General features: G+C 41.2%; 1 protein-coding gene across 1 annotated transcript; it reads left to right on the forward strand.

The window, feature by feature from the left end:
• The first annotated feature begins 10615 nt into the window (after window positions 1-10615).
• LOC131448640 (glycylpeptide N-tetradecanoyltransferase 1-like) lies at window positions 10616-17565 on the forward strand. The gene is made up of 12 exons (XM_058621251.1): window positions 10616-10698; window positions 10777-10885; window positions 10968-11112; window positions 11737-11855; window positions 12036-12127; window positions 13087-13203; window positions 13408-13578; window positions 14245-14353; window positions 14454-14624; window positions 14725-14892; window positions 15505-15642; window positions 17375-17565. The coding sequence occupies exons 1-12, from the start codon at window positions 10631-10633 to the stop codon at window positions 17396-17398; spliced, it is 1431 nt and encodes a 476-aa protein (XP_058477234.1). The 5' UTR covers window positions 10616-10630; the 3' UTR covers window positions 17399-17565.
• The last annotated feature ends 3300 nt before the right edge of the window (window positions 17566-20865 follow it).

Genomic DNA, 20865 nt, shown 5'->3' on the forward strand with positions numbered 1-20865 from the left:
CCTATTGCATTGCTGTATATTCTTAGCTTCTGTATTTCCTTTTGATGTTCATGTTCATGTGTGTTGCACACTGTACAGCACTGTTACTGCATGTTGTGCATCGTCTGGTTGCCGTGCGATGTCCATGGTAGCAAACGAGCTTCCCCTCTGTGGAGTAATAAAGTTATTCCCGGCCTATCAGGACATGGCTTTCCTATTGTGCATGGACTCACTTAGATATTATTTGGAAATATATGGACAAAGGATTTGTTTTATTTTCATTGTTTCATTATTTCATGTGAAACCTGTGTGTATACATTGACATGAATCATAAATTCCACCAAAACGTTAATTTTGAGTCAACTTTCTGAATAACTGGTCCCTAAAATGTAGCTGTGTTTGACTTTTTCTGTATTTCACTGACGTATCCTCTGAATAATAATTACTTTTGTGAAGAATGGTGTAGAGTGGAACATTTGTTACACATTGTTCCTAGTTTATGTCTCGTATTGTTGCATTGATGAATATGTATATTCTTTCTTGCACCCTTGCTGTGGGTTGCCAGTTCTCCAACAAGGTTTATTTGTGGATTAGTGCTCTCAGCAGGCCAGTCGCATTGTTATTCAGAGAGGCAGCTGTGTCTGAAGAATGACATCATTCTATAGGTGGGAGATTAAATAGACATCAAAGCTCTACCGTGTTTCCAATTATAGCTGAGAATGATTAGGGCTAATATTTTTGAAATCAGCGTAGGTTAGGTAGTGTTCTCCTCCGTGTTTGTGTGGCTGACCTAGATCCTGAAGTCCCTCCATAACACCTCATCAAGACTTCACTCCTGCTCTGGTCCTTCCGACAATCGTAGGAAGTATTATGTGGCCAAATTATCCTGTAGTGTGAGGGATTAACGTCACTGGACACATCTTCCTGATTTCAAATCGTCAGTATCAAACATGTTTGATATTTATGAACCCTGCAATAACCAATGAGAGCAAGTTGATCGTGAAATAGATGTTGCATATTTTTGTTCAGAACCATCATTTGTAGATGCCAAGTTTGATTCCGTCTTCTCCGCCATGACTTCACCTTTATACTCTTACACTGCACACACAACAGCTATGAACTGAAGACACCAACAGTCTGCCGCCATGTGTGTTTCACGAGTTTCTGTTAGATCCCAAATCCCTGGAATCTCCTCACCGACATGGTTTGATCAAACACCAAGTGTGTGGTCCTGAGTCTTGACTGGATCGTCGAGTCTGTGCTTTTGTCAGGATTAAAACGTTGGAAATCGGTTACAAAGTTGGTTGTGTCTGTGGTCTCCCACGTTTTTTTAAATCAAGTCAGATTTGAAAATCCTCTTGTGTGGGACAGGCTTTGCCATGCCACGCCTGGCTCTCAGCCTGGAAACCCACTTCTCTACAAGCTACACCGCCTCCTGCCCAGCCAACTTCAGTTTCCCTTCATTGTTTTTGTCAAACAAAAACCTCTCCAAACATTAATCCCATCATTGCATGGTATATAATCATGATAATCTGGAATTTGCAATAATGCCATGTCAAGTGAAAAATACTAAATCTTAAAGGTGCTAAATGTAAAATGTGTAAAACAGTGACGTCCAGTGTAAAAATGTTACTGCAGTCCCAGTTCAATTTATTTTTTTTCATGCACATATTTGTTTTATTTTATTTTGGTTCATTTTCAATTTTCCTAGTCCTGTGGTGCGCGAGCTTCCTCTGGTGGTACGTGGAGGACAATCAGATATACTGTATGTGAAGAACAAAAAAAGATATAATTAGAGTCAGACCTGGCGTTGTTTTTAACAAACACGGGGAGGTAAACAAATACATTCATGCACTCAAGCTCTTTCAAAATGTATTACCTCATGAAATCGCAATTAAGACTTTTTAATACCTTTTAACAGCCTTCATTTTCCCAAAATTGATTTATCAACTTTTTGACACTCGTGTGTAAAACAACGTCATGGCAGTTTAATGCAATCGTGCAGTGCTAAACTGCATAGGTACTATTTTGTAAGCTGGGACCAGGTGGAGAAGGGGCTAAAGGAAATTACGCATACATTTGCACCGTTGCTTAAAGATAAAGAACATAAAATGTTCGTCATGGGAGGTGGGGAGTGGAGACGGCCAATTAGGGGGAAATCCTGCATAGTGCTGCTTTAACACAGGTTCATTTGGTGGAATGATTGTAACGTCAGCATCAGAATCACAGCTTCTTCACTGCAAAGAAACCCCCCAAAAAAGGGAGGGAAAAAACCCCACAAATGAGTGTCAGACAACAAAAAAATCACACCAGAAACATCTGTTACGTTAGAAACGAGTGTGATTGTCTGTGCTCATTTGATGAGAAGATCTCAGGAAAGAAAGCTGCAATCCAGAAACAGGGGTGGTAACATATTATTAGCTATTTTTCCAGTTATCCTGCATAGTGCAGCTTTAAGGATGATGAAGAATGGGACATGTGTCAAGATTCATTCCCAGGAGGAGGAAGAGGAGGAGGAGGGAGGACAAGAGAACCGGACAGAATGAGAAGAAAGGGAGCGATTGACAGAAAGAACGAGGGGAGAATGAGGTTTCTCTCTGACTTCTCTGTGGATGTAATGGTCATTTACTGTAAAGTCAGTGTTTCCATTTCAGACATTTCATCAAAGACTTATCCTCCGTGTCCAAGACACTAAATCCTGCTCACTTCACTGTGAAAACTATCACCTTGAAGACGACGATGGACAAAGCTGTCCACACAGAAATGACCATTTAATAACGCCAGATAGTTTCTGTGCTGAAAATCACTGACGATCACGTTCCACGGTGAAATCTGTGAAAGAGAAAAGTAGCAGGAATGTAAATTCAAACTCTGCTGTCTGGTCCTCTATATATAATTGATAAATAAAATAAATCCAGTTTATTCCTTTGTTTGTTTCAGCTTTATTTACCGTGCGGGGAGCCAGTTAGCTCAGACTCAGGCTGCTTGAGAATGCAGCCAGTCTCTCAAGGTGAGCGACAAGTTTGGGGGAGTGAAAGAGAAAGTTTTACCTCCTGCTGAAACACAAGGTTGTTTCAGTTCCTGCCCGACCATACCATAAATATATATGTTGTTACTTTGAGGAAACAGCTTGAGATTGAGTGCACGGAACGCTAAAGTTGTGATAATGACAGGGCGGCAGCGGTGAAGCGAGTTGTCCTTCAACTGGAGGTGGGTTCTTGTTGCAGTTCTTGCAGCCCAACTGTTCACATTAGATATCGCGAGGGATCAGATCAGATCTGTGTGTGCTCATATTGACTTTGTCTAGTGTTCTAGAGTCACAGGCTCCTATTGGTCAATACCAGCTGTCAATCACACTGGCGTCCACTTGTACGTGCCATGCTTTATCATCTGTTTTCCTAGCGTATCGCAGACACGTCTGTACAAGCATCACCGTAGTTACGCGACAGTTTGTGCTATCAGAACAATTCCAGCAGTTTCTGAAAGCTGAGAAGTAGCAAGTCAAAGCCCCCCTGGTGGTTATTACGGTCATTTCAGTCACGCTGTTGCAGGAAGACGGAGAATCCCGTTGAGAACTACAGTGTTTTTTTCTCAATAAAACTTGTTGTTTTTCTTCATTTTATATTGTTAATACACTTTTTTTTAAATGCAGTTAATTGTAAATAAACAGATAAAAAGCGATTACTCACAGGACATTTTCTGGTCCTTTTATGGTTAAAATAAGTAAAAAAAAAAAAGATGGATGAAGTGCTGAAACTAGTGATTGAGACCATTAACTCCTCAGAATAATGTTTACTCACATTATAAATCAAGTGAGTAGAAGAAGAGGCTGATACAGAGTTCTCTTTGTAATCTGGTGGCTTCTCAATACACTGTGAACCAGAAGACTTCAACGCAATGTGTGTGTGTGTGTGTGTGGGGGGGGGGGGGGCGACAAGCACAGGGGAGAGAAATCTGAGAAAAAGTGACTCAGACAAACTGGAAGAGTGAGTCAGCATCTGGAAAACAACAGGGTTAAAAGCGCAGAGGCAGAAGAGGGGGGTGAGGACAAAGACGAGGAAGAAGAGGAGACGGCAAGCAGAGAGATCACAGCAATACATGTCTATTTACAGATTAGTAATGGGGTTCTGTGTGTGTGTGTGTGTGTGTGTGAGCGCCTACCTTTGTCTCCCTGTTCTCTCTGAGTAGGGAGCAACAAATTACCACGCTGCATTTTTATTCTTGAGTGGTTGTTAATGATGGTGTTCTCTGTTACTGTAGTCATTTTGCCCCATCTACAGGCCTGACAGTGAACATGTCTTGAGTGAATGTACACACATATATATATATATGCATGTGTGTATATATATATATGTGTATATATATATATGTGTGTATATATATATAATATATATATGTATATATATATATATATATCCATATGTAAAACATTTGTACAGTAATTGAAAATGATGAGTTTGCCTCAGAAGACAGTGATGACGACTGATGGAGAATTACAAAAGAGTTGCAGTAAATCATGACTCGGCCAAAATACATTTCCTTTGATTTCAAGCCATATTATTGTTGTTAATTGATCAGTAACTGCATTATAACCTTGCAGCGTGATATCAGTCAAATGATTGGTCAGAAGTAAAATCTAACTTTAATGCAAGGGTGAGAACTTAAAGGTACAGCGCAAAGACTTTGAAGGGTAATGTTGAATTGATCCATCAAAGGATATGTTATTTTGTTTCTTACTGTCATGTTTTCCTGTTTTATTGTGAAACTTTCCTCTCGTTTCAGACCACTTCACTTCCTGTCCCTGTGTGTTTTGATTGTCTGCCCCACCCTCATTAGATTAACCTGTGTCTCTTTGTCTCCCTCCACCTCATGTGTATACTAGAGTGGCAATTCCGTGGCCGAAATTTCGAGGGTGCCTGCAGTTCTTGCGGCATGTGTCGTCATTGGGAAACATTATTTGGATCCAATCCACCTTGGAAGGACTTTTTGGTGGAGTCACCCTTTATTTAATAATAAAATAAAGTTTCCCATTCATGTGTATGTGGAAGTTATATCGCAGTTTTTTTGCGATTTTTGTCGCCATGGTTACTTAAAACACTTTGAAATAGTCATAGCACACAAGTCCCGGTCAAGACGCACGTTTTGATATAACATGTGTGGGGGTTTTCTCAAAACTGTGGGAGGAGTTACACGTCAAAGTTTTGTGTGGAAGAATAGCAATTCAATACAGAGAGACTTACACGCCCCTCCCTAAGTCCCCTCTCCTTTCACGCACACACACGCACGCACACGCACACACACGCACCTGTCCCTATCTCTCCAAAACCAGCAGAGAAAGCAGAGAAAACAGCATGTTTTAAAGTTGTCATATTTCAAGAACGGTTGATGATAGAGATACAATTTTTGGTTTGTGAGCGTCAGGAGGCTTTCAGCAACTCCCACATTTAAATTTGTGACAAACGGGCTTGAATTGACAGAGAAATCACAGTTTTAAAATCACCCTCGTCTTGATTTTTCCACAACTCCAAAGCAGACATTTTAACATTGAGGTGGATGTAGACTGTGACCATAACTCTCTGCGCTTTGAGGTGATTTTAAGAAAAACTACAAGTCATATGAACATGAAAACACATACAGGGTTAGAGGACGGCCATGGCAACATTTTGATGTAAAAATTGTCTGTGTAGGTTGGAAATTGTGGGCAGGAGAAGAGTTTGTTTAGAGATTTTTGGTGATTATTTTGCTGGATTTGCTAGAGTGGCACACTCTAGCGATCCGCCCACACACCACTCAAACACCCATTATAAAATCTGAAAGCGTAAAAAAAAAGTACAAAACGTAAACTGCGATTGTTTAAAAACCGTAACATGGATCAAAATGTCGACTTAGGTCAGAAAAGTCCCAAGTCTTGTGACCCGTTTAAAGTTCCAACCACATTTCTGCGTTAAAGTATGACGACACTGTGATGTTTCAAAGTGGGCTTGGTTTTTTCGGTTTCCCATTATTGTGTGAGTGGAAATTATTTTACATTTTCGCGATTTCTGTCGCCATGGTTACGCGAAAGTCTTAGAAAAGTCATAGCACACGATTCCCGGTCGAGGCGCACGTTTTGATGTAACTTGTGTTGGGGTTTTCTCAAAGCTGCGGGAGGAGAAGCGTGCCAAACTTTTGGCGGGGCGCGAGAATATCAAGCGGAATATACGCCGTTGGAATATCAAGATGTGCTCGCAGCACAATGCATTCTAGTGAGAACTCTAGGGAGTTCTGACTAGTATGCCTTGTGGCTGCAGGCACCTAATAAGCTGTGTTCCCGGTCCCCCTCTGTGAAGATAGTGTTTGTACCTCCATGTCGCACGTTCCAGCTTTATTGCAATTCATTGTCAAAACATGACATTCAACTATTTGATGGGTTAAAGGTAAAAGTTTTCCTTTTACCTTGTTTATCAGTTACTCCGAGCTGTCACCTGATGCAACATCATCTACGAGATCCCAGGCCGTTCTTGCAATGATGTTTACATCGGTGAAACAGGCAGATGCTTCCATACACACCAGAAAGAAACTGAAGAGAAACAGAGAAAGCATACCAGGGAAAACTTCCCATCAGCCATTTTACAACTCACCAAAACCCCAGCTCTGTGTATTCTGGGTCTGCTGCCAGACAATAGCACTTTGACTGGAAGACAGAGATTATGGGTACGCTTGGCTACTACAACAACAGGATGTAGAATAATTCTGGAAGTCATCTACTCTGTGCTGTTTTAAGGAATGGACTGAACAAATGACAAGAACGGCTACTTAGGAGCGAGTCACGTACATAGTATTGGGGGGAGAGGATATCTTTAATCAAGTTTGGGGCTCCTTCGAGATGTCAACCGAAAGTAACGTTTATGTGGTAGAATGAGAGGTCAAATGTTAAACATAAGTGTAAGGCACATGTTGTTGTTGTTGTTTTTTTTGTTTGTTTATTTATTTTTTATTTTATTTTTTATTTTGAAATGGGACAGTGGAGTCTTGTATTTTGTGAAGGTGACATATGTTGTACTGTCTACGGAAATATAAATAAAAAAAAACAAAAACAGACATTTAAGGCATCATTCAAACACTTAAGGCTGATAAGGCACGTCACCCCCTTAACATCAGGTGACAGGAAAACTTCCAAAAAAACTAAGTTCAATCAGTAGACAGATGTTTCTTGACCCCGTCCGCCTCTGTGGTGCTGCTGTATACACACAAACACTCCCTCAGTCAGGTCAGCCTGTTTTCACATAAACATGTCACCTCCTAATATCCTCCTAATAATCTAAGACTAAACAGAGACAGAATAATAACAGCAACTAGGGAAAAAAAATCACCAAAAGTTACGCACTGCAACCGAACACGGCTGATTAGTTCAAAGAGTGACTTCAAACGTGCCTGGTTGTTGGTATTGGTCGAGTATTTCTGCTCATAACTGCTGATCTCGTGGGATTTTCACACATAAATCATCTCTAGTGTTCGCATTCTGGAAAAAAAAGAAGAGATAATAAGCAGTAGTTTTCTGGGAGATGATGTCTTGTTGATGCCAGAGTTTGGTGAATGGTTTGAAATGTTACTACCAGGGTACGTAGCAACAGAAAACCACACCAAATGCCACACCTGGCACTGTATTAGGTGCCTAACCCAGTGGCAGGTGAGTGTATTTAGTGTGTTAGAAGCTGCATTTCATCTGGTGACGCCTCCAGGATGTGCAGCCGAGGCAGCTCTACTGTATCACCATCCTGTGACTCGTTGATCCACTGAAACACCTGAGCCTCCATGCTCCTATGCCCTCTGCCTCTTTATTTTATTTTTATTTTATTTTTTATTTTTTGTCATGGCAGCAGTTGCTCATGAGCTTTATGGGGTAAACACGTTACGCGCTTCCTCCTGAATGGTGACAGGTGTGACATAGAATCCTTCTCCTGTCGGCATTTAGTTTTCAACACCGGGATAAAAACCGCAGCAGAACTGCCGTGAAGTCGGCACAGAAATAGCTGCGGGCTGACCTTCAAAAACACAACACAAAGAAGTGGCGGCATCTATTTTGCGCGTACACTTGAGCGACGAAACACTCACATCAAAAGCGACGGGGCTGTTTTTAGCACAAATTCTTTTTTTTATTTCTTTTAACAGACGTATTAGGCACAAAGGGCTCGGCGCTCTCGTCAGATGAATCTGTGCATCGCATGCGGCAGATTCCACAGGGACACTGCTAAAACCTCCCCTGGGATTTACACAGGACAGTATACAGGATGCACAATGCAAAAGATGTCACAGTTAATGTTGCTGCTGTTATTATTATTAGCAACAGTGACGTGAATTGTGAGCAGGGAGAAGTTGTGAGCTCCAGCTGACAAACTTAGGTTCCAAGCGTGCTGAGCCGATACTCAAATGTGACGTCAACAGACTCCCGGTCACTGGAAGGCTACGTTTACATGATGACGGTCCGAACAGAAGACGCATGTTAGTATATTTCCCTGTACAGCAGAGCGTATTCAAGTTTTCCACTCTGGAGGTTGGTTTCTGATTTTTGCGTTTTTAAAGGCGACATAGACCGGAAGCTCCAATTAATGCTGTGTTTGTGTGTGTATCTGCGTCATTACCTCGTTTATGAAACCCTAAAGTTTCAGAACAAACAGTTCAGCCACTGCTGAGAAAATAGGCTTTTATTGTTTTCCTGGGCTCTGCGAAGCGAATCGGCACTTCCGTATGTTGATGATGTCATCGGTATACCTCACCACTCCTCTCACCACCGTAGCGCCTCTCCTGGTGCGGGCACTAGTCCGGGCACATCCGGTTGCGTACATTCAACCACAGAAGAAGAAGAACTACTCTCGTTGTAGCTGCTGCGATGCAGAGCATCCACCGTGCCAGAGGGGGAGCTGTGTATCTGAGAGCTGGCCTATCTATTACGTCACTTCCAGGTACCTGGCCAATCACAGGACAGTGGGAAAGCTCTTGTTGGCTGGCCAATTACAATACAGTCCACGTTCTGGGGGTGTGATTTTGGTCTGAAACAGCGCGGCTGACAAGAGCGTCAGTGAGGAGATATTATGATTGGCTCGTTTGCAGCGACTAGGAGGTTTTTAACCATGAAAACAAGTTAATATATGTAAGTAGACCTCCATAACTAACATATATGTGCGATACAAGCATTCGATGTCACCTTTAAGCCCCTAAAACGCTGTCACCATCTAAACGAAAGGCACTTCCGATAAAATATTTTGTCATTTTTACCCGCAAGTGTCCTCGTGTGAACGGGGCCGAAGAGTCATGAGAGCGACGTCCGACACAAGAATCAAACCGAACAATGTCGAACTGTAGATCAGTTAAAAAGACTTAAAAATCCTGAAAACGTGCGTTAATCTACAACATTTAGCAAAGGACATTTCTAAAAGCGACAACACTGTGACTGTGAGTTGAGCCGAGAAGAGACGACCAGTGCTGGAACTGTATTATGGAAAAGCGCCAAAAGTCAAAGGTGCAGGGGAGGAGTCACAATCTTGGTGCTTTCAGATGTGGACCCATGGTTTCACCGGTTTGTCAGGGGGTTGTGAGCAAAATAAGATTCTTCTTTCAAACAATCAAAGATCTCAAATGGAGGCTGGGTGCAGAACAAAACTCCAAAAAATGTTGTTCCTTAGACACTTTTACCTTTGACACATGCTAAAGCTAAAGTCAGCTTCAGTGTCTAAAAATGCTTTTGATGTAATTTCATTTTAATAAATTGTGCATAACAGTGAATATAGAAGAACCCCCCCCCCCCCCACACACACACACACACATACATGTACACACCACTCACCACCCCCCTCCCCATGTGATTTACAGCAGACAGGGAGGAGCAGCGGTTCAGCGTTTAGCAACCTCATACGAGCTTGAAGATGAAAGTTTTTTGGCCATTGGAGAAACTTCTTAGTATTTGTGTATTCTGATAAAGAACTTCCACTTTGACACAAAACTGTCAAAGTTAATAGATGATTTCATATAAATAAACCACTGGAAAATAAACCAGTATGTTTGTGAACTGCATTTTTCTTCTGAACAGTGTTTTGGTTTGTTGTGGTGTAAATATTACTTGATCATTTCAATTCTTGTCTTTAATTAAAGGGGAGTTTAGTTCAAAGTATTGGTCCGATGCCATTTCAAAGAATGGTTTCAATACCCAGATCATTGAAAACATAAATATGACCATATTACTGTTAGAAATCAACCAATGAATGATCGTAATCTAAACCTAATGAGTATGTTTGTTCTTTCCGCCCGTGATGAATCAGCTGTGCCAGTGTGAACCCCTGGTAAATTATACTCATCACATCCGCAAGATGCAACGCTCTGGGTTTTAAAGTGAAGAATTTAATGGGAACACTGAAATTCAACCATCTCAACCAATTAAATCTGCTCCTCGGATCAAGCAGCTTCCAGCCTTTAATCTGCAGTGGAGCTCGAAACCGGCGGCGGCCTGACACATGAAGACCGTGAGAAGTTATATTTCACTGTTAGTATTGCTGTCAGTTGTCTGCATCTGCAGGGTGGGGGAGTTGGGCTTGGTTTGTAAACGGCGGCGACTCTCCTCCCTCCCTGCCCTCCCTCCCCCTTGCTGCTCGCCGAGATAAGAGGTGAAAAACCACAAATGTGTCTCCGGTTCACACTCTACTTCGAGGACTGGCACTTGTTCATGATGACTGATTCCGAGTCACTGTGAGTACACCGCTCCTCTCTTGTGTTTCTGAGTGCCTGAATGTATGAGCACAGTGCATTATACTATATGTCTTTCAGTGATAAGACACTGGCAGAGGGAGACGGAGCCCGGGGGAAAAAGAGCAAAAGGAAGCTGAAGAAGGAAGATGCCTGGAGACCAGCGCCACCCAAAGACCCATTTGCTATGGTTTGTGTCTTTTGTTCACTACTTTCTGACAGTGATTGATGTGTGGACCGAAAGTCTCTGCTGCTCATGTCCTCTTCTATAGTTGGACTCACTGCCAGAGAAGAATCAACAGGAGATCCAGAAAGCCCTCCATTTATTCAGCATGAGCCCAACTCCACCCAAGACTCTGCATGAGGCCAAGAGATACACCTATCAATTCTGGGACACGCAGCCTGTCCCTAAACTGGGTGAGAAGTGGTTTTGCAAGAATATTTATTCCAAAATATGCAACTTGTGAGCTTTAGAGAAGCAGGCCGGTGGATCACGGTGTCATTTATTGGTTTGGGGTTTGGAAACTCCACTATTAAAGCCTCAAATCTAGATTTAAAGCTGCAGTGCGTAACTTTTAAATGTAAAAAAAAACAAACATTGTCAAATGAGTTCACAGAATCCCGATTAATCTCTGTGTTTTACAGTATAGCAGCGGTTCGTTCTCACGCTGCCTGGTGACATTGCCACACTGCACACAGGAAGTGACTTGTTTCATGTCGAGACAGATGCAGGCAACATCATTAAGAAAGACGACTGCAAACAAGTCCGAGTTTGACTGAAGACACAGAAAAGCGCTCAAGAAAAGCCGCAGAAATTCTAGTAGACAAAGAACCAACAAAGAACCTTGCCTTTCAGCAGTTTGACGGGATAAATGCTTCTTGCCCCCGCCCTCCTGTCCCCGCGCTGCTGCTGTATACACAGAAACGTTCCCTCACTAATAACCTTTATATGTTAAATAATAACTTTTTGTATGTAAATGTAAAGTCCACTGAGTGTTGTGTTCTGTAAAAGAAAGTAACTGACTTAAATTATGTCCTCAGGTGACAATATCACAGCACATGGCCCAATAATAGAGGCTGCGGTCAGCGTCCGTCAGGAACCCTACTCTCTACCTGCGGGTTTTTCCTGGGACACGCTGGACCTGAGCACCCAGACTGTGGTGAGTGACCGTCTGTAGTTTAAAAAAAGAGGGAACTGTGTTGTGTTCAGGAGTTAAGTTTGCAGCTTAAGAGGGAGGGGAAAAAAAGTTAATTTCAGTTAGGTTCAGAGCTTTATTGTATTCTATTTAATACTTAATACATATTTAATAGCATTATTTAATGCAGTCGTGTCATTTCAGATGAAAGAGCTGTGCACACTACTGAGTGAAAACTACATGCAGGAAGATGATAACACCATGAAACTGCTCTTTTCTCCTGAGTATCTGCAGTGGTAAGCTCCAACATGGTCCTTTTTCTCATACCGTACTATGCCAAACCAACAGAAATATGACTTTCTTTAAGTCTTTCTTTAAAAGGACTTCTATTACATTACATTACATTACATGTCATTTAGCAGACGCTTTTATCCAAAGCGACTTACAATAAGTGCATTTAAACATTTGGGTACAAACTTCTAGTTTAATCATTTCACGACTGCCTTTTATTTTCCCTTTGTGATCTGCATTAAAGGTAACAACAGCTTTACGAACTGATGGATTCTTGACCCTGAGCTTAAGAGAAGCTGCTCCTTTCATGCAGCCTCGTCAGCTCATGCTCTGTTTGGGGTTGCAAAATTCCGGGAATTTTCAAAACTGGAAACCTTCCATGGGAATGAATGGGAATTTATGGAAATAAATGTGAATAAAAAGTTACAAAGTTGAAGGTTGGAAACTTTAGTAAAGTTGGTAAATAAAATATTGTAGCACAATCTTTGGCAAAAAAAAAAAATCAGATATCACACAAATACAGCTAAATATCAATGCATATATTGAGGCCCCGCCCCTTACATGCACTGTGACATCACAGATGATCTCTATTGAAGCTTTGATGATGAGGTAGATATTTGATCGATAGTGTTTAAGTTCACCTAGCAACTATTAAATCAAAATGTATTATGTATAGTATTGTGTAGTTTATTCCCATGGAAAGTTTCCCATTTGGAATATTTCCAAAATTCCCAAAATTGAGTTTCCATGGAAAGTTCCCTGGAAATTGTGATGAATCAGAGTTCATTGAACTACAATGACTTTTTTATTCTAAGTCAGAGGTTTTTAAACTTCAACCGTCAATCAATGCTATGCGGCCCACCACGGCCTGTTCTTTATAGTGAATTATATCCTTGAACATCAAATCACACACCTTTGTATGTCTAGAAATGCTGATTCTCCCTCTCTCTCTCTCTCTCTTAAGGCTTTTACAGCCTCCTAACTGGCTGAGCCAGTGGCACTGTGGTGTGCGAGTCGACGCCAATAACAAGTTAGTTGGCTTCATCGCTGCTGTTCCTGCAGATGTCCGTGTTTATGAGACGTGAGTAGCTTATAAATAAGCGCACGCGAACGTACATATGCACATATTTATGAGCGTAATATACATGCTCATAAATACGCATGGCGATGCGTGTTTATATGGAAGCTGATGAGGGACATTAGCATGCAGAGAAGCTGCCAACACATCCGAAGCAATGTTCCAGCAAATGTCTCAAAGCAAACGGTGTGAATGTGTGTCCCGCAGCCAGATGCAGATGGTGCAGGTCAAACTTCTGTGCGTGCACAAGAAGCTGCGCCTCAAGCGGATGACTCCGGTTCTGATCAGAGAGGTCGTCAGACGGGTCAACCAGCAGGGCCTCAGCCAAGCCGTCTACATGGCCGCTGTCGTGCTGCCCACTCCTCTCAGCTCCTGCAGGTAGAGTTCACGCTTCATGTTTGGTTTGAGTGGCAAGCAAGGTCAGAATCATCACTTTTAAAGCCCCTGAAAATGATTTTGTCGAGCTACAGCTTTAAGCTTGGACACAACGTTGAGCAAAAGTTGTAACAGCATCAGACTTTTAATGGATGCTTTCGTTTTACTCATTTCTATTAACAGGTAATGTTTATATTTATATATGTATATGTGTATATATGTATATGTATATATGTATATATATATATATATACATATGTGTATATATATATGCATATATATATGTATATACATATATATGTACATATATATCCAGTCAGTTGTCGCTAAGGGAAAACTCTGACCTTGCAAGGTTAGCGTTAGCGATAAAAACATCTGATTACGTTTTACATTCACTTTTAGTAGATTTATAGTAGTAGTAGTAGCTCTGACGGATTCATGGCCTAAGATGAAAAAGATGTTGGTCTTTTGGCTACAGAGCAACTCAACCCATGCAGTTGCCTTCCCTGCTTATACCCTGTTGCAACAGCCCTACCAAGGGTAGCATATACAAACTCATTTTCAGGGGTTTCAACACAAAGAATTAAGCTATTCTGTTTTTTTGTGTGTGTGTTTTTTTTAAATGCAGTTACAGTTACATCAACTAAAGGACCAACATGTTTTTTTTAGATCCTGGCATCGGCCTCTGAATCCCCAGAAGCTGATGCAGGTGAACTACCCAGGTCTGAGACGGAGCATGAACCTGCAGAGAGCTCTTAAGTTCTTCCACCTGCCTGAGGTTAGTTTCTGCTGCCACTTAAGGGCAGATATCAGCCAGTACCACAACACTCTTGACGCTGCACCCCAAAATCATAACCCAGAGATTTTTTCTCTTGAAGGTGACAAAGACTAGAGGTTTACGCCCAATGACCGGAGAAGATGTTGTGGGAACGCACTCACTGCTCCAGAAGAACAGCAGCAGGTTTGACCTCAGCACCACCCTGTCACTGCAGGAAGTCGAGCACTGGCTGTTGCCGCGGGAGAATGTGATTGACACCTACGTGGTGGAGGTTTGGCTCAACTTCGTCTCTTTAACTTTCTTTGGCGAGGGGAGAAGCTTTTCTTCTCGCCAATTTCTTTTTCAATTCCTCACCTGTCCTCTTCCCACAGGGGGATGATGGGACACTGACAGACGTGGTGAGCTTCTACGCCGTTTCCTCCAAGGTGCTGAACCACCCGGTTCACACTGAGCTGAGAGCAGCTCATCTCCTTCACGTGACGTCGTCCGCCACACACCTGGCCGATCTCATGGAGGACGCCTTAGTCCTCGCTAAGTCAGTGAGTGTAACACATTAAACATGACATTAAAGGGACAGTTTGGATTGTTAGCCAGGACATAAGGCCTACAAATAAAGGCTAATTAAATAAAATCTATGTAGTTATTCCTAAAATGTCTTTCCTGAATGTTTGGATTTAAGTGAAACAACCTCACCAAACCATACAGCAGTAGACCAGCAGCTGCCATGACTCCACAAGCTTAAGATGACAATTTTCTCTATGGAGTTTGATGGTTAGGAGATTTTACAATTTCCAGTAGTAAAGGGGTGTCCAACCGTGAGATAAAATGCCAAACGTATTCTTAAGAAACAGTGACAGCTGTGTTATCAGCGAGTGTCCACGTCCCCAGGCTGGACCAAGGCCACAGTGCAGCAAAGCCTTATAACAATGCAATAACAAAAAATAACTTAACTATTCCTTTAATTCAACAATATACAAATAATCTGACAGTAAGTCATTAAATTCACTCTCAAAATACGTGCATGAAATATGAAAACTTACATATTCTGGTTATTCTGTAAAGTTACCTTGATATTCTCTGACCTCTATGTCTAATAGAGTGATGGTCGTTGCCATCAACAGTTTTTTTTTTTATGTCCTGCTCGCTGACAGAAAGGCTTTGACATCCTCTCTGCCCTCGATGTGATGGATAACAAGAGTTTCTTGGAGAAGCTGAAGTTCAACGCCACTGACAAGAGCCTTCATTACTACCTGTACAACTGGATGTGTCCTGACACGAGACCCGACAAGGTAAGGATTCCTGCTGGGTCATCACCTTCAGACCGTCAGTGCACAGTCATGCTTTGCATCAAACACCACAGCGGCATGTGTGTGTGTCATTGGTCATTTTACAATGACAGCTAGGTTGAAATCATCTTTTGGACCTCAACTTTCCTTAAAAACGTTTAGTTTTATCCCAAAATCTCATTTATATCTACTTTTCTTCCTCTGTCAAACCCACTAATAATGTTATGAGCAACTAAAGTTTTGTGTTCATGTTGATGAGGATTTTGTAAGTGACATTTACAGTTACCTGTGACAGGAATATCAGATTCCATGTCTGTGGATTTATTGACAGTTTCATTGAATTTTCATGAGGATTCAACATGTAAGAAACATGAGGAACGAGATATGGTTTCCCCATTCTCCATCTCCAATATTTGTAATTTTAAAAAAAATTGAATAAATAATTAAAACGAACAAACAGTCCATAAAACAAACCGGGACCAACAATAAATAAACCAAGAGAGAGGCAGTAGATACACAGATTTGTATCATGTATAATTTCAATACTTTGCACTAAACTGTGAAGATTTGCGCCACTAGCTACACATATACACTAGTTTACAGTAGTTAAGAGGTTTAGTTTCGCTTATACTATAGATTACACATCAAAGGTCAGCCCCTGCAACTGACAGCCCTTAATGCTAATAACAACAATAATAATAATGTTACATCAAGGTCAAGGTTCAACTTTATTGTCCCCGTGGGGAAATTTGTCCTTATCATTGCTTCCAAAACGTACAACAAACAAACAGACAAACCAACATTTTAACATCGACAACATGGAGCTTGGTAGACTGTAAGTTAAATTGCACTTTGCTGTATTTTATAGAAACCTACGATATAAGGATAAAGTGCAAGTGTTAATATTATATTGTATTGCATATTGTCCTATTGCACTAGAACTTGTGAATAAAGTGCTATGTGCTAAAGTGCTAACCTGTTTATTGCACATTATTCTATTGCACATTGTTTATCAGCTTAATGGAGGCAGGGACAAATGATAATTGAATTTATAATTTAATAAACATTGTTTCCGTTCCATTTAAGAGCAAGAGTTCATTATTATTATTATTATTATTATTATTTGTTATATATTTTTTGTATTGTTTTTTATATATTATTATTATTATTATTATTATTGTTATTGTTATTATTATTAGTATTATTATGTTATTTTCTAAGCGCTCTTCTTAAAGATTCTGGTCCACTCCGATCACATACCCTGGTATGATACAGTGGAAGAGTATTTCTGATTTTACTCCAAGTACCACCAGAGGTGTAGTGGTTTGCAGCAAGAAGAACAGGGTTCGAGCTCTGGTTGGAACAAGGGTCTTTCTGCATGGAGTTTGCATGTTCTCCCCGTGTGCACGTGGGTTTTCTCCGGGTTCTCCGGTTTCCTCCCACAGTCCCAAAACATGTATTATGGGGATTAGGTAAGAGAGTGAATGGTTGGAAGACTAGACTAGACAGTGTTAATGTACACACGAAGATTGGATTTCAGTTGAATATATGGAGGGTTGAACGTGATAAAGGTGGTGGATATAAATTACATACACTATGTCAAAAAATGCAGTCACAAAGAACACAAGGATTAAAAAGCTGAAATGCAGCAATGTTTTCGGCGAGATAAATCTGTGGTCAATTTGAATGCTTATTGTGTTTCAGTAAGTCCTGTTGTCATGTGCATGTTTTCCAGGTCGGCTTAGTGCTGCCCAGCTGACCTGATGTCGCCGAGAGACAGCGAGCGTGCCGAGGATGAGAGGGACCGGAGTGACTGGCAGGCCAGTTGACATCAAACTGCATCGATAAAAGTTTCAAATGCAAACTGACAAGCTGCGAAATGTCTGTGAGAGAGAAATTAAATCAAAGTGAAATTCCATCCATGAATACATTCATCACCTGGCTGTCAGTTATTCGCTGGGTTCGACACCTCTGCCGCGGGAAAATATCATTTCTGACACGACGGAAAATTGAGTGCGCGGATTCAGATGCGGTTCAGAAAATGCTCCCTGTATCTTCTAACATGAGTTTATGACTGTGTGTCTCGGCAGATGATCTACATAACCACCAGTGACATGACACTTAATAGATGAAGAGACAAAACTGACTACACACGTGCGTTCACTGCAGAAACCAGCCCCACAAGAAATAAGCCAAATATTCTTAGATTGATTTCAATTTTCTTCTTTTTAAGATGGAGAATCTGCCAGTGAGGTATGGAAATTTTGCTTGGATGTAATTATTAAAACTAGCTCGTAAATGTAGCCACTTCCAGACTGTAATGTTCTTTAAAATGAGGAAAAAGAGGCCAAAGTTTGAGAAGGTTGAGCTTATCACAAGCAAAATTAGTCTTTCTTGATGAAGCTGACTGAATTTATATATTAGAATTTCTTATATTTGCACACATTTCCAAATCCATAATCTTACATGTGTTTAACGCTTAATTAATACACACTAGTAGTGAAATTTCACACAAACCATTGTTTAAGCTTGTTTTTAAAGTCAGCTTTTATGTCTTTAATGTCTAAAGTTAAGTTTTTTTTCTGAAAATGTCATTGTTTTTTTAAATTCCCAATTTGAGACTTGTTTTACTCTCTTGAAAATCCATTTTTGCAGTCATCAGGTGTAGTTATACGGTCATCGCTGACTCGTGCACACTCCCTACAAACAGGAACCAGCCCGAGTAAGACCTAATAAATTCTCAAAAATATCTTTGCACACACAAACAAAAACCCCATGTGCTGTCAAACACATGCCAAGTCAACAGGCGGCGATGTATGGATTCCTGCGGAAAATAACTTTTCAGATTTATAAATCTGTTTTCAAATGCGTGTCAGTAAAGTAGAATCACATTTTTCAACATCACACTGGAATACAAAGAAAATAACAATAATGTGTCAACACATTACCACTGTAAATGGAGATTGTGAAACTCCAAGCCCTTATACCACAGTTTGCATGTGTATGAAAAGACCAAAATGCACAGAAACGGCTACATTTTCCATAAAATACCCAAAATACCTATTCACGAACTATAGCCATGGCTGCCAGCAAGGACACGAGGATAAACTGATTTTAACTGCTATTAACATCTATGGTTAGACTGTCACAATTGTGAGTGCAGGACAACTCGGGGGTATCAGCAGGTGAAATCCAAGCGAAAACATTAGAACATTAGAAACACTGATCCAAAACCACAGGGAGTACAGACATGAGAAGCACAGGAAGCAAAATACAGCCAATCTGACAGACAACAAAAGGGGTAAGGGGAGAACTCGACACAGGTGAAGCTAATAAGGGACGGGCCAGGTCATCAAAAGAACAAGAAACAGAATCCAAACAAACCACTCACTCATCTTCTACCGCTTTATCCTCCACATCTCTGCTGACATAGGGTGAAAGGCGGGGTACACCCTGGACAGGTCGCCAGTCCATCACAAAACCACATATAGAGACAAACAACCATTCACCCTCACCTACAGCCAATTTAGAGTGTCCCATTTACTTAATCCCCATATTGCATGTTTTTGGACTTTGGGAGGAAACTGGAGAACCCGGAGAAGACCCACATGCACACGGGGAGAACATGCAAACTCCATGCAGAAAGGCTCTTCTCCTGACTGGGTCGTGAACGCGGAAGTGTCAAAATAAAACAGGACATCCACAAAATCTACACGGTGGAGACAACCACCAATAACTATAAGATAAAATGTTCCCACAAACTAAAAACACTGGTTTTCTCTATGGACTTTGGTGCGGGAGAGTGAACAGTTTACAAACTTCAGTGTACAGTGATAGACTGGGGAGTACAGAGACTAAATTCACCTTAATTGAACACCATCAACACAAAGTACAACGGCAAACAGAACCAGAACGTGCATGGAAACATAAGACGAAGTCCAAATTAAAAAAGCCCCACTTTCTCATACTCACATCTCTTTATTCTCTTATTGAACCATAAAGTCTGATAAAAAGCTTAGACTCTAATCTGTCACCTGAAGAGGTACAACACTAGAGCTTAGACAACACTGCCCTCTTCTGGAAAGAGAGAGGAACAATGAGAACAGATTGTTACAAAAGAAGAACAGTGTGTGAGAGGAGTTTCTTGCCGTATTTACACACAAAAGACAAGCTTGAACTAAGCACACTTTAAATAGAGGGTCACAAAAACGTCTAACTTGCCACTAATAATGTAGTAGACTGACACTAACAACTTTTAATTAATTTATCAATATTTTTCCATTAATGGATTAGTCGTTTGGTCCACAAAACTTCAGATACCCAAGTGGTATGGACAGAGAACAAAGAATCCAACACGGAAGTCCTGGAACGTGCTCATTCCACCTGCTATGCTGAGTCAGCGCCACCTCAGATGGCCACAGGATGGACCCCAATTGACTCCCCAGAGCTGTCAACGGGTTCCAGGCCTACTGGTCGCCCGCATCCTGCGCTACAAGGGTGTCTGCAAACGTGACAAGAAGGACACGTGAACCCCAACAGGTGAAACAGGAGGAAGCTGCAAAGGGTCCCAGCAGGTCACTCCAGGAGAGACGCATCGCCTTACTGCAGCCAAAGAAACGAGAGAGGAAACTGCAAGAAGCAGTGACTTCTCCTGCTCCAGGCCTCCCTCCGTTTGTCTGTGCAAACTGCAGAAGAGACTGTGCATCTCTAGATGGGGGCTGTACAGCCATAACTGCAGATGCAATAAAAACTGTTGAGCCTTCGGGTGCAATCCATCGCCTGCACTGACGTACAGATGACTACTATTACAATAACATAACACATTTATACATCATCTTGGTCTACTCTGCTTTAATATCATCAACTCATGAAATGTGAGTATTCACTGTTCCCCAGCTGAACTCCTGACCCCCCAATGAGCCTAAAATACTACCAGACACCCTCCATTGGTCAATTAAAAGTAATATTAAACTATTAAAGGTGAGTGGTCCCTCTGTGTTCTGGCCCCTCAGTTGTCAAATGACTGCATATGTTTTTTAACTGTTTAAGAGTTACATTCTATTAAATGTTGGTGTTTCTTTTCACTGATTATGTCCTCATAATGAATGACTCCTTTCATGTTTAAGGTTAGTGTTAGTGCAGATATGAAACCCTGAGGCACATGCACTGTCCAGGTATCACCAGGAAGAGGCGCTGCAACACTGTCACTTGTGTTTTTTTACTGCA

The sequence above is a fragment of the Solea solea genome, chromosome 21 (genome assembly GCF_958295425.1).
Source record: "Solea solea chromosome 21, fSolSol10.1, whole genome shotgun sequence".
Classification (NCBI taxonomy): Eukaryota; Metazoa; Chordata; class Actinopteri; order Pleuronectiformes; family Soleidae; genus Solea; species Solea solea.

Coding starts and splice junctions, on each gene's coding strand:
- LOC131448640 (XM_058621251.1), top strand. CDS start 10,631: ATGTGTCTCCGGTTCACACTCTACTTCGAGGACTGGCACTTGTTCATG. Junction 10,886..10,967: donor CCAAAGACCCATTTGCTATG/GTTTGTGTCTTT, acceptor CCTCTTCTATAG/TTGGACTCACTGCCAGAGAA. Junction 14,354..14,453: donor AGTTCTTCCACCTGCCTGAG/GTTAGTTTCTGC, acceptor TTTCTCTTGAAG/GTGACAAAGACTAGAGGTTT.